The sequence below is a fragment of the Bubalus bubalis genome, chromosome X (genome assembly GCF_019923935.1).
Source record: "Bubalus bubalis isolate 160015118507 breed Murrah chromosome X, NDDB_SH_1, whole genome shotgun sequence".
In the NCBI taxonomy this organism is placed as follows: Eukaryota; Metazoa; Chordata; class Mammalia; order Artiodactyla; family Bovidae; genus Bubalus; species Bubalus bubalis.
Window position 1 is genome coordinate 107,052,101 of NC_059181.1, and position 14,251 is coordinate 107,066,351.

General features: G+C 43.9%; 1 protein-coding gene across 1 annotated transcript in view; it reads right to left on the minus strand.

Annotated features, from left to right (window-relative positions):
- LOC112582135 (spermatid nuclear transition protein 3-like) overlaps positions 1-7,698 on the minus strand; it is a 12,621-nt gene extending 4,923 nt beyond the window's left edge. The window contains exons 1-2 of the mRNA XM_045164351.1: positions 7,669-7,698; positions 7,344-7,544 (exon numbers count right to left, since the gene is read on the minus strand). Of these exons, the coding sequence (XP_045020286.1) occupies positions 7,344-7,544; positions 7,669-7,698 (231 nt within the window). The remainder of the gene's footprint in view (positions 1-7,343; positions 7,545-7,668) is intronic.
- Between the last annotated feature and the right edge of the window lie 6,553 nt (positions 7,699-14,251).

Sequence of the window (14,251 nt, forward strand, 5' to 3'; positions counted from 1 at the left end):
AACATCTGAGTTTAAAGGGATGATTTTCCATGAAAAGGGATGTGGGCTGATGAGGGTTTTTGTGGCAGGCAAGGGCAGTGTAGAGGTCTTGGGCAGCCAAGTCAATGGAGCACGTGGGGATCATAGATGGAATCATCTTACCTTGACACTGTCTCTGTATCTCTGTGGACAAAGGGTCTTCTTTCATCCTATCACCCTTGAAGCACACCGCATTGGAACTCTTCTTGTCTGTCATGGCTTCCTGGTTACCTTATGATGAGAGCAGGACATGGCCTAACCCAGAATCTCTGCCTCTGACCTCCCTATATATACCTTCTCAGGACAATGAGGAGCCACACCCTTCAATCTGATTGGTCAGCTAGGCACTCCCCCAGCCAATGGTGCCTTTGGGGTCTTAGACATCACAATGTACCACTGTGCCCATCAACATGGGTTAGTGGGTGTTGAGGGAGGCCATGATACAACCTTCTCACCCCTGACACCTCTGTGTGTCTGATTCTGGGATGTGGTGATTCAGGGGCATGGTGTTTCTTCTCATGACCCTCAGACTTTCCTTCAGTGCCCTGTATTCTTTGACTTATATGTCCCCCTTCAACACTCCTGCCTCCTCCATCCCTGTATGAACTTCTACCAAACACTTTTCACTCCAAATCTGTTCCACAGAGTCATCTAGTCATTTCATCTTTCGACCACCCTCTTCCCAGTGGGGGTTCTTAGGGGCTTAAGGAACTTTAGAGCAAGCACTTAACATGGAAAAAGGTAATTAATAACAGGTTGGATGTTTTTGCTACTCCAATGAGCTTTAGAGACCCCAAGACTTGGTGAATCCTCGGTCTGTTGCACCAAGGTCTATAGACTGTCTCCATAAAATTACACATCAGAGCCTAGAAAGTCATAAATGTCTCCTCCACTAATATTGTTGGGGACACTTCAACTCTCATATTGAGTAGGGAAACTCAACTTGCCCCATCTACCAGAAATACATTCCCGATTAAAAAATAAATAAATAAAAAAGTATGTTGCCCAAAGGCAAGAGTCAGATGACCAATGCACCACTGTCTCTTGACTGAATCAATTCCCCAGTGGTCCCTCATTGACCGTTATCATCAGGTAGTGCCCAATGTGGAGCTGACCAATAGCTGAGCAGGAGAAGTATCAGTAGGTATCTCACTGATAGTTGGTTGCTTATTGGCAGGGCCGAGCTATGCACTGTCCAGTAGCTGGGCAAGACCTGTTGCTTAGTAATAGGATGTGGAGTAATACGGCAAAGCAATGGTCCCTGCTAATTGCTGTGCTCATGCTGCTCTGTTCCATAAGGATACGTTGGGTACAGTGTGCTTTAATATTTTTGACTGACTCCTTTCCCACCTCAGATTTTGATTTCACAGGCTTGTTTAACTTTTATACATCATTCTTTTCATTGTATTGCCATGCATGCCAGTCAGCAGTGCTTATCTATATTCCCCTTCAACAGCTGCCACATGATTGCATGTGCCACATATATTATAGCTAATATTTCAAAGCCAACAAGAATGTCAAAGCCAGCCCACCTTGAGAACTTCTTTGACAAACCTTAACCTCACAGTGATTCTTATTCTACTCACAATGTAACAGAGCAGAGTGAGCACAGCCCTATGCAGTTAGCAATTGATGTGCTTCATTTCAACCCACCCTGTTCCTAGGCAACAGGTGTAGCTCAGTCTTGCTTGGTGCCTCAGATGGCCCCACTCACAAGCAGCCACTGTCAATGAGTGACCATTCGTTGTCCTGCTCAGCTATTGATCAGCACCACAGTGGGCCCTGATCCCCAGTTAAAGTCAAGAAGGGAATATTGGGGAAGTGATTAAGGTAGGGTGGTGTTGTGTTCATCACCTGGAAAGTGACAGAAGAAGCAGATTCAGGCATTCTTTTGGAGGGCCTGGAGATCACCCAGCCTTGGTCCAGTGGGTGACCTGTTGGTCCCAGTGAGTAGACTGGGGAGGACATCCTTTAGTGTTCAAGAGCCCTCACTAAGGCCCTCTAGTAGCCTTGGCCCAGGCCTTGAGAAGTGGTGAACCTCTCCCCCATCCCTGTCTCTGCAAACTACTAACAGTGGCCATCTTCCTGGGCCTCAAACTCTAAGAACTGGTCTCCACACTTGGACAGCCTGAGGAAACAGAACCTATTGGATTGGGTGCCTGGCTCCATCAAGGATGAGAGCTGGGCAGAATGTGGGAACCTTGCCCTGAAGGAGCTGCCAAATGAGATCTCTTTCTGCTTATCCAGGATGGGACATTTCAAGGTGAAAGTTGTGCCTTGAGACTTTGCCCTCTCTTGAGAGGGCAAGAATGACAGAAAATAACATTCATCTGGTAGAGATAGATAGGAACATTATTCCCTGACCATGACCTAACTTTAAGCACAAAGGATGTGACAACAAGAAGTCTGTAACAACTTACCACAACTGTCTCTGACATTTGCTTTTAAATATACTTAACTGAAAACGTTCAGTTACTTTGAGTTTTTAGGGCAAGAAACACCCACATCGTTGTATGAATCTGTAATAAATCTTTCCCTGTTCCAAACTCTAACATTTAGTTTTGATGGGCCTCATTCTGCATCAAGCACATGGATTTGCAATTTCCATAGCAACAATACTGTCGAAGGGCTGACTTGGCCTCTCTTAAACAACAGCAGAGACTGGCCATGTGCTCACAGTCATCCATAACATACCCACTGACTAGGCTTGGCTAAACTTTAGCCATGCTTCTCTCCTCTGAACTTTAGCTTTGCCCCACGCTTGAACAAAAGCTAAGAGTCAGGTATTTCTGACTCCTTTAATAGGTCATTCTAAGAATCAGCTCACTACAGACAGAAATACTTCTTGTGAAACTGCTCCATCATGCTGTCTGTTCATCCATCTCCACCTCTTTCTCCATCTCACACACAAACACACACACACACACACACACACAAACTTACACAAACATATAGTTGCTGTGCACCCTCCTTATCTTCCATGTTAACGAAAGATCTTTTTCTTTTTCATTTTGAGACACGTTAAAAACTTGTATTCAAAGCATTCTCCCTATGGCAATCAGTTCATTTCATTTGTTCAGTTGTGTCCGACTGTGTGAAACCTCATGGACTGCAGCGCACAAGGATTCCTTGTCCATCACCAACTCCCACAGCTTGCTGAAATTCAAGTCCATTGAATCCCTGATGCCATCCAACCATCTCATCCTCTCTCATCCCCTTGTCATTGGCTTTCATTCCTTCCTAGCATCAGGATCTTTTCCAATGAGAGAGTTATTTTCATCATGTGGAAAAAGTACTGGAGTTGCTGCTTCAGCATCAGTCCTTGTAGTGAATAATCGGGACTGATACCACACGTTCATGCAGTGGAGGCTGCATGGGCACAGGAGGGGCTAGAGGAGCTAGTCCACGTTCAAGGTCAGGAGTGGTGGCAATGAGGAGATATACCTCGTCCAAGGTAAGTAGCAGTGGCTGCGCTTTGTTGGAGCAGCCGTGAACAGATAACCCACGTCCAAGGTAAGAGAAACCCACGTAAGACGGTAGGTGTTGCAAGACGGCATCAGAGGGCAGACACACTGAAACCAGAATCACAGAAATCTAGTCAATCTAATCACACTAGAACCACAGACTTGTCTACATCAATGAAACTATGCCAGGCCCTGTGGGGCCTCCCAATATGAGCCTGTCATGGTGGAGAGGTCTGACAGAATATGGTCCACTGGAGAAGGGAAGGGCAATCCACTTCAGTATTCTTGCCTTGAGATACGCATGAACAGTATGAAAAGGCAAAATGATAGGACACTGAAAGAGGAACTGCCCAGGTCAGTAGGTACCCAATATGCTACTGGAGATCGGAGGAGAAATAACTCCAGAAACAATGAAGGGATTGAACCAAAGCAAAAACAATACCCAGTTGTGGATGTGCCTGGTGACAGAAGAAAGGTCCAATGCTATAAAGAGCAATATACAGTAGAACCTGGAAGGTTAAGTCGATGAATCAAGGCAAATTGGAAGTGGTCAAACAGGAGATGGCAAGAAAGAAAGTCAACATTCTAGGAATCAGTGAACTAAAATGGACTGGAATGGGTGAATTTAACTCAAATGACCATTATTTCTACTACGGCGGGCAGGCATCCCTCAGAAGAAATGGATTAGCCATCATGGTCAACAAAAGAGTCCAAAATGCAGTAGCTGGAAGCAATCTCAAAAACTATAGAATGATCTCTGTTAGTTTCCAAGGCAAACCATTCAATATCACAGTAATACAAGTCTGTGCCACAAGAAGTAACAATGAAAAAGCTGAAGTTGAACTGTTCTATGAAGACCGCCAAGACCTTTTAGAACTAACACACAAAAAGATGTTCTTTAGTTTATAGTGGACTAAAATGCAAAAGTAGGAAGTCAAGAAACACCTGGAGTAACAGGAAAATTTGGTTCTGGAGTATGGAATGAAGCAGGGCAAAGGCTAATAGAGTTTTGCAAAGAGAACACACTGGTCATAGCAAACACCCTCTTCCAACAACATAAGAAAAGTCTCTACACATGGACATCACCAGATGGTCAACACTGAAATCAGATTGATTATATCACTTGCAGCCAAAGATGGAGAAGGTCTATACAGTCAGCAAAACAAGACTGGGAGCTGACTGTGGCTCAGATCATGATCTCCTAATTGCAAAGCTCAGATTTAAATTGAAGAAAGTAGGAAAAACCACTACACCATTTAGGGATGATGTAAATCCTATCCCTTATGATTATACAGTGGAAGTGAGAAATAGATTTAAGGGACTACACCTGACAGATAGAGTGCCTGATGAACTATGGATGGAGTTTCGTGACATTGTACAGGGGACAGGGATCAAGACCCTCTCCATGGAAAAGAAAGGCCAAAAAACAAAAGGGCTGTTTAGGGAGGGCTTACAAATAGTTGTGAAAAGAAGAGAAGTGAAAAGCACAGGAGAAAATGAAAGATATAAGCATCTGAATGCAGAGTTCCAAAGAATAGCAAGAAGAGATAAGAAAACCTTCCTCAGTGATCAATGCAAAGAAATAGAAGAAAACAATGAAATGGGAAAAACTAGACATCTTTTCAAGAAAATTCGAGATAGCAAGGGAATATTTCATGCAAAGATGGGCTCGATAAAGGACAGAAATTGTAGGGACCTAATAGAAGCAGAAGATATTAAGAAGAGGTTGTAAGAATACCCAGAAGCACTGTACAAAAAAAAATTTTCATGACCCAGCTAATCATGATGGTGCGATCACTCACCTAGGGCCAGACATCCTGGAATGTGAAGGCAAGTGGGCCTTAGAAAGCATTACTACGAACAAAGCTAGTGGAGGTGATGGAATTCCCATTGAGCTATTTCAAATCCTGAAAGATGATGCCGTGAAAGCACTGCACTCAATATGCCAGCTCATTTGGAAAACTCAGCAGTGGCCAAGGGACTGGAAAATGTCAGTTTTCACTCCAATCCCCAAGAAAGGCAACGCCAAAGAATGCTCAAACTACCGCACAATTGCACTCATCTCACATGCCAGTCAAGTAATTCTTAAAATTCTCCAAAGCAGGCTTCAGCAATATATGAATCATGAACTTCCAGACGTTCAAGCTGCTTATAGAAAAGGCAGAGGAATCAGAGATCAAATTGCCAACATCCGCTGGATCATGGAAAAAGCAAGAGAGCTCCATAAAAATATTTATTTTTGCTTTATTGACTATGCCAAAGCCTTTCACTGTGTGGATCACAGTAAACTGTGGAAAATTTAGAAAGAGATGGGAATACCAGACCACCAAACTTCCCTCTTGGGAAAGCTCTATGCAGGTCAGGAAGCAACAGTTAGAACTGGACATGGAACAACAGACTGGTTCCAAGTAGGAAAAAGAGAACATCAAGGCTGTATATTGTCACTCTGCTTATGTAAATTATATGCAGAGTGCATCATGAGAAACGATGGACTGGAGGAAGCACAAGCTGGAATCAAGATTGCCGGGAGAAATATCAATAAGCTCAGATATGCAGATGACACCACGGTTATGGCAGAAAGTGAAGAAGAACTAAAGAGCCTCTTGATGAAAGTGAAAGATGACAGTGAAAAGTTGGCTTAAAGATCAACATTCAGAAAGCGAAGACCATGGCATCTGGTCCCATCACTTCATGGGAATTAGATGGAGAAACAATGGCTGAGTTTATATTTCTGGGCTCCAAAATCACTGCAGATGGTGACTGCAGCCATGAAATTAAAGGAAGCTTACTCCTTGGAACTAGAGTTATGACTAACCTAGACAGCATATTAAAAAGCAGAGACTCTGTGGGAGAGGGTGGGGTGATTTGGGAGAATGGCATTGAAACATGTATAATACCATATATGAAATGAATCGCCAGTCCAGGTTCAGTGCACGACATAGGTTGCTTGGGGCTGGTGCACTGGGATGACCCAGAGGGATGGTACGGGGAGGGAGGTGGGAGGTGGGTACATGATGGGGAACACATGTACACCTGTGGCAGGTTCATGTGGAGGAATGGCAAAACCAATACCATAGGTAAAGTAATTAGCCTCCTATTAAAATAAATATATTTATACTAAAAATAAAAAATAAAAAGCAGAGACATAACTTTGGCAAGAAAGGTCTGTCTAGTCAAGGCTATGGTTTTTCCAGTGGTCAGGTATGGATTGAGAGTTGGACTATAAAAAAGCTGAGAGCCAAAGAATTGATACTTTTGAACTGTGGTGTTGGGGAAGACTCTTGAGAGTCCCTTGGACTGCAAGGAGATCCAACCAGTCCTTCCTAAAGGATATCAGTCCTGAGTGTTCATTGGAAAGACTGATGTTGAAACTGAAACTCCAATATTTTGGCCACCTGATGCGAAGAGCTGACTCATTGGTAAAGACCCTGATGCTGGGAAATATTGAGGCAGGAGGAGAAGGGGACGACAGAGGAAGAGATGGTTAGATGGCATCACCAACTCAATGGAGATGGGTTTGGGTGGACTTCGAGAGTTGGTGATGGACAGGGAGGCCTGATGTGCTGCGGTTCATGGTGTCGCAAAGAATCAGACACGACTGACAAACTGAACTGACTTTCTCTCGGCCTTTCAGTGGAGACCAGTCGTTCTGTCTTCCCATTTGTCTCTGCCTCTCCGAATTTAAGTGCATCAATTATCTATTATGGTCTTGAAGGGGTGATCTTGTGGGGGAGCATCACTGTACAGTCTGTACCATAGTCAGCGGGGGGTGGTGGTGGGGTGGGGCTGGATTTGATGGACCATAAGTCACATCTTGCCTTAGGGTGTGCCAGCACCTATGGCTGGAAAGTTCAGTGGTACCAGGTCTGAATCCAGAAGTGAGGCAGAAACTTCCTTTTCCTCATTGGCTTTCACTGTCCTATTGGGGGCAGGGTGGGATGCCAAGTTTCTGGAGCAGAAGCCCTGAATGTCAGGCCAGATCTGGCTGTGTTCCCTCAAGGATGTACGCTCCCCTTTCCCAGCACTGCAACCCTTGCCACAGAGGGCCAAGAGGAGCATGTTCTGGTTGGAAAAATAACAAAAGGAGCAAATCTCCATGCTGGCTGCTTACAGAGATCCAGGCTACCTCCAATGTGCCATCTGTGCCATCACCAACAGTAGTATCTCCTGACCTGCTTAAACATACCTTCTGGTCTGAGATCTCTTGGTCCCTCATAGCTGATCACTTCCCCAGGCTTCTGCTATCCCTGCCCTGTGGAAGAGGGGTGTTATTGGGCAGGTGAGGCCCTCATGGGCTCTGGGCACATACTGGGTCATCTGCTTTGGCAATCTGGCCTCCATCAGAGATCAGGATTTCTCCTGATATGCTGCCTATATAAGTGCCCTCCATGAGCATCACCCTGGCTCTTCCACCCACATGCCGCCCTGGGCCCGATGCACCTCTTTTTCCCACATCCCAGCTGTCTGCATGGTCATGGTAGTCCCTACTCAAGTGCAGATCGGCCACACGGTGTAAGCAGGGCGTGTGTAAGGGTGGGCAGTTGTTGGGCAAACAGGCATACATAAATGCGGTCTCAATCTGTCCTCTTCATTGTGGCTTAGGAGCAAGCCCCTGAGGACATGCACCTGGACGGAGGAGTCCGGACTTCCCACAGACCTCCTGTTAGTCCACATAGCCCTACAACCATCTAAGGGTGTTTGTCTTCCCTGTGTCAGACACCAGGACTTTTGTGTCCATTATATGGCTTGAACCACTCACAGCCAGGGCATATCTCCAACCATGTAATCTCCCTTATATTCTGAGTCCTCTCCCATGGGCACACGTCAGGACTTGAATCATCCTTTTCCCTTCATACCCTGTTCCCTGTGGATCTTTCTTTGAGAGTACGTTTGGGAATCTTTCTACATTTTCCAATTAGTTTATTGATCTAATTGTTCAACATGTTGATCAATAATTTAATTTTTTTCTTTCATTCAAATATATTTGATTTACCATGTTGTGTTTCAGGTGTACAGCAAAGTGATTCAGCTTTACATATATATGTATTTGGGCTTCCCACTTGGCTGAGTTGGTAAAGAATCAACCTGCAATGAAGGAGATTTGAGTTCAATCCCTGGGTTGGGAAGATATGCTCAGAGGGACATGACGAGCCTCTCCAGTATTCTTGCCTGGGGAATCTCATGGACAGAGGAGCCTAGCAGGCTACAGTCCATAGGGTCACAAAGAGTAGGGCACATCTAAATCAACTGAGCTTGCACAGGCACACATACATATATCTATTCCTCTACAAATTCATTCTCCATTTATGTTGTTACAGAATTTCTAGCAGAGTTTCCTGTGGTTTTGTAGTAGGTCCTTGTTGGTTATCTATTTTATATATAGTGGTGTCTATATATATGTTAATCCCCAACTACCAATTCATCCCCCTGCCCCAACTTGCCATTTGGTTACCATCAGCATGGCTTCTATGTAGATGTGTTTTTGATGTTCTTTAGGGGAGGCAGTTTAATCGTTTTAAGTCGAGCTACTTTTCTATTGTTGCTTTGGTTGCCTATGCTTTCGGTGTCACATACATAAAATCACTTCTAAGACCAATGTTTACAACTTCTCCAGGATGTTTTCTTCTAGTTCATTTATAGTTTCAGATCTTGCATTTAAATCTTTAATCAACTCTGAGTTTAGTTTTTTATGTGGTATTAGGTAAGGGTCCTATTGCAATCTTTGGCATTCAGATTTCTATTGCCCACGGCAGTTAATTGAAGAGATGGTGAGGTGAAACTTAATCATGATCATGTCAAGGCAGTAAAAAGTGACAAGCCTGTAGAAAAGGCACTGGAGTGAGGGACTTGGCCAGGAGCATGTAAAGTTAGGGGATTTCCACTTTATTCCTGCTGATACGTGGATGTGATCCTGGGCAGATGCGTTCTGACCCTAGGCACATAGACTTGCTCTTGACGTCTGCCAATCAAGAGAAGCCTCTGGGCCAGCAGGATTGTGCACTCATCATGAGTCTATGGGCACTGCTTTGGCCTTTGCATTTGGTGTCATGCAAAAGGGTTTTCTTAATACAAAGACATAGAGCTCCTCTTGACTACTGATAAAATAAGCTTCTCATTTAAGTTCCTTTAACTTCTGATCCACTCTCTAGTTTATGGTTTTACTATATTTTCAAACAGATTCTTGGACATACTTGGCAGAAGAGAGTGATTCTCTCCCTTACAGTCTTAGATAATCCAACTTCTGATAATATTTTATATCACCACACTGTTTATTTCTAATCCGTATACCTCTCTGGCATGCATTTCTGAGAAGATACATACTCAAAAATCTATCCTACAAACTGCATGTAATGATCTGCATGTGAATAGAGAATGTGAAAATATTAATACACAAGAGAATGATTAAGAACATTTCCTTGGGAGGTGACCATTCGGCTGGCCTCAGGTGGTTGCTAGTTTCTGAGTCACAGAAGATAGGATGGACACAGGCATAGAGGAAAGTAGAAGGTCTTAGGGAAATCATTGTATCAATCAATAGAGATTGAATGGCCACAGCTACAGGGGTCAGTTGGAATCTATTCATAGCGAACCGGTATAAGTGGAAGTATAAAGAGTTTCTACTAGTCTTTGTGAGTGCTAATGAGCAAACCCCCCACCCCCATACAACACAGCATTTGCAATAGAACTTGTCATGTTTAAATCACAATATACTTTCCTTTTCCAGGACAGCTACAGGCGTCTGACATTTATTTATTGTTGTTGATCTAAATGGATATACCCTTTCTCAACTCATGACTTAGTGTTTTTCTCTTTTAACCCTAAGAGACTTTGGATCCTTTTTAAACTCTATGCATCCTCAGTTCTTTCTGCAAGGTGGCAGTATATCCATGGATATTAAAATATATACCAGCACGACTTTAGGGAAACAAGGCCCTCTAACCTCCACTTTTGGTCCATCTCAGGACTTTCCTGATAGCTCACTTGGGAAAGATTCTGCCTGCAAAGCTGTAGACATCAGTTCAATTTCTGGGCAGGGAAGCTTTGGTGGAGAAAGGATAAGCTACCCACTCAAGCATTCTTTGGCTTCCCTTGTGGCTCAGCTGGTGAAGAATCCACCTTCAATGTGAGATGCCTGGGCTTGATCCCTGGTTTGGGAAGATCCCCTGGAGTAAGGAAAGTCTACCTACTCTAGTATTCTTGCCTGGAGAATTCCATGGACTGTATAGTTCATGGTTCACCAAACTTCGGACAAGACTGAACAACTTTCACTTTCCGCTCTTCAGGCCTAGTAATCTTTTACCTTCCCCTAACAGCAAGTATTTCAGTCAGTCCTGCAACAGGGCATTAAAGTGTGATAGTGTTAAATGGTGATAATATGTACAGATCTGGAATCACAGCACCCACCTTTCAGGGCTCTCTGTCCATATCATCCTGGTAGCTGCTTACCTGACTAATTTTCAGAGGCAGAGTTGATAGTTCTCCCACTTCCTTTGAAAGGACAACAAACTCAGGGTCTCCTTCACTCTTAATGATTTTAAATCACATTCAGTGACTGACTTTGAATCATCAACTGTGTCTCTCAGGAGTTAAAGTGCCAGAAAGATTTAACTAGGGAGCTGCAGTCCAGATGAAAAATACCTTAGCATTGACTTAAAATCTGATCTCAGCTCTTTTGATGCTGATGGTGAAACTCTGTTTTAATTGTTTCTAAAATGTTTTCTGAAAACACACGGGATTCCTCTAGTAGAGACTCTGCCTTATATATCTCTGTATTTGATTGACTACTGCTTGAGACTCTTCAAACACTTCAAAATTAAGTTAAACAACAAATTAAATATTTGATACTCTTCTTTTTAAACCATGAAAACTTGTAGAACTTGAACTAACAAAGAGTTTATTGGAGAAGAATATTTTACGACTGTAGTTATTTAGAAATACTAGATGATGGTGATAAATATAAGACCAGTTTTACATTCTAATCATAATACTTTTATCAAAAGTCTCTGTCCTGACATCTCTGGCTGTCCAGTGGTTAGGACTCCATGCTTTCACTAGAAGGGGAACTGGTTCAATCCCTGGTCAGGGAACTAAGATCCCACAAACTGGATGGTGACCCCCACCCAAAAACAATATCTGTGTGTCGTGATCCTGTTAGTCATCTGCACCAGGATTTGGCCACCTCCACTGCCCTGACCTTGGGAACACACAGCTCCCACAAATTTCTCAGGATAACAGTGGCCTAATTGATATTTGGTCTGATCACTCCAAACATTATTTTAATCTTTGGGAGTGCTCATTGTGGGTTTTAGTTGTATCAGCATTTTGTGCCGCCTGAGCACCTTTAGCTGACAGCATGGGTGAGTGATGCAACAAAGCCCATTATGACGTAAATGGCCAGGAGGTGATTTCTGCCTGCCTCACTCAGGGGAAGTATGACATTCACCATCCCCATGTGAAGCCCTCTTCCCATCTGGGTTCTGGAAATCTAGACCCGAATGTCACTCCACACCCCAAACAATGGCAGGAACACCGCACCACTACTCCTTGCCGCTGAGATCAATTGTTAAGCAGGGTTATTCACCTTCAGTGCAGACTCCTGACCCAGTCGAGACCTCTACTCTCTGGCTAACTGGGGACCTGAGGGTCTGTTCCCTCAGCTCTTGGGACCCCACATCCCTCCCCACTCAGGTGCCCACCTCTTTGCTTCCTTCCCTCCTTTCCCATCAGAAAACTCACACACACACAAATATCATCTTTTCACCATTTGATGTGTATTTTACTCACAGCCATGAGTTTACTATGTTAGTGTGAGAGTAAGTCTTTTCCTTGTTGGTCATTTCTAAGGAGCAGACCTTTGGAGACACAATTCAGAACTGTCTGACCTTTTCTATTCGGTTTCTGGATGCCCAGGTTGTACTTCTCCAGGGTCTCTCAATCTTGGGTGGCTGAGCTTACCTTCTCTTTTGATTCTGACTCCTTCTTTGACTCTGCCTCATATTTTGTTATCCTTCTCGGCTTTGATTCAGTTTCTTACGTGCACAGGAACAGAAAAAAACAGTTTGGATTTCTTGTTTTCTTCACCTTCTTCGACTGAGTGGCATATGATCTGATTTTCTTTCTCAAGGTTCACTTTAGAGGTTCTGACCCTCATGGTCATATTCAGTGCCTCGAAAGACAAGAGAAGGGTATTAGTTTTGAGGAAAGGTTATAACATCAAAGTTGGAAGGGACATTTAGTGAAAAGAGATGTGGGCTAAGAGGGCTTTTGTGGCAGGCAAGGGCAGTGTAGAGTTCTTGGGCAGCAAAGTCAATGGAGAACGTGTGGAGCATAGATGGAATCATCTTACCTTCACACTACCTCTGTATCTCTGTGGACAAAGGGTCTTCTTTTGTCCTTTCACCCTTGAAGCACACTGCATTGGAACTCTTCTTGGCTCCGTGGCTTCCTGGTTACCTTATGATGATAGCAGGAAATGGCCTAACACAGAATCTCTGCCTCTAACCTCCCTTCTTAGAACAATGAGGAGCCACACCCTTCAATCTGATTGGTCAGCTAGGCACTCCCCCAGCCAATGGTGGCTTTGGGGTCTTAGACATCACAATGTACCTCTGTGCCCATCAACATTTGTTAGTGGGTGCTGAGGGCGGTCATGATACAACTTTCTCACCCCTGACACCTCTGTGTGTCTGATTCTGGGATGTGGTGATTCAGGGGCATGGTGTTTCTTCTCATGACCCTCAGACTTTCCTTCAGTGCCCTTTATTCTTTGACTTATATGTCCCCCTTCAACACTCCTGCCTGTTCCATCCCTGTATGAACCTCTACCAAAATCTTTTGACTCCAAATCTGTTCCTCAGAGTTGTCTAGTCATTTCAACTTTCGACCACCCTCTTCCTAGTGGGGGTTTGTGAGGGGCTTAAGGAACTTAAGAATAAGCACTTAACTTGATAAAAGGTAATTAAGAACAGGTTGGATGTTTTTGCTACTCCAATGAGCATTAGAGACCCCAAGACTTGGTAAATCCTCAGTGTGTTGCCCCAAGGTCTATACACCGTCTCCATAAAATTACACATCAGAGCCAAGAAAGACATAAATGTCTCCTCCAATAATATTTTTGGGGACACTTCAACACTTATATTGGATAGGGAAACTCAACTTGCCCCATCTACCAGAAATACATTCCCGATTAAAAAAAAAAATAGTAATTTACCCAAAGCATTCTCCTATTTCAATCAATTCGTTTCATTTGTTCAGTTGTGTACACCTGTGTGAAACCCCAGGGACTGCAGCACACAAGGATTCCTTGTCCATCACCAACTTCCAGAGCTTGCTGAAATTCAAATCCATTGAATCCTCGATGCCATCCAAACATCTCATCCTCTCGTATACCCTTCTTATTGGCCTTCATTCCTTCCTAGCATCAGGATCTTTCCCAATGAGGCAGTTCTTTTCATCAGGTGGACAAAGTACTGGAGTTGCAGCTTCAGTGTCAGTCCTTCTAGTGAATAATCAGGATTGATACCACACGTCCATGGAGTGGTGACTGCATGGGCACAGGAGGGACTAGAGGAGCTACTCCACGTTCAAGTTCAGGAGTGGTGGCAGTGAGCAGATATACCTCGTTCAAGGTAAGGAGAAGTGGCTGCGCTTTGCTGGAGCAGCTGTCAAGAGATACCCCACGTCCAAGGTAAGAAATACCCACGTTAGACGGTAGGTGTTGCAAGACGTCATCAGAGGGAAGACACACTGAGACCATAATCACAGAAATC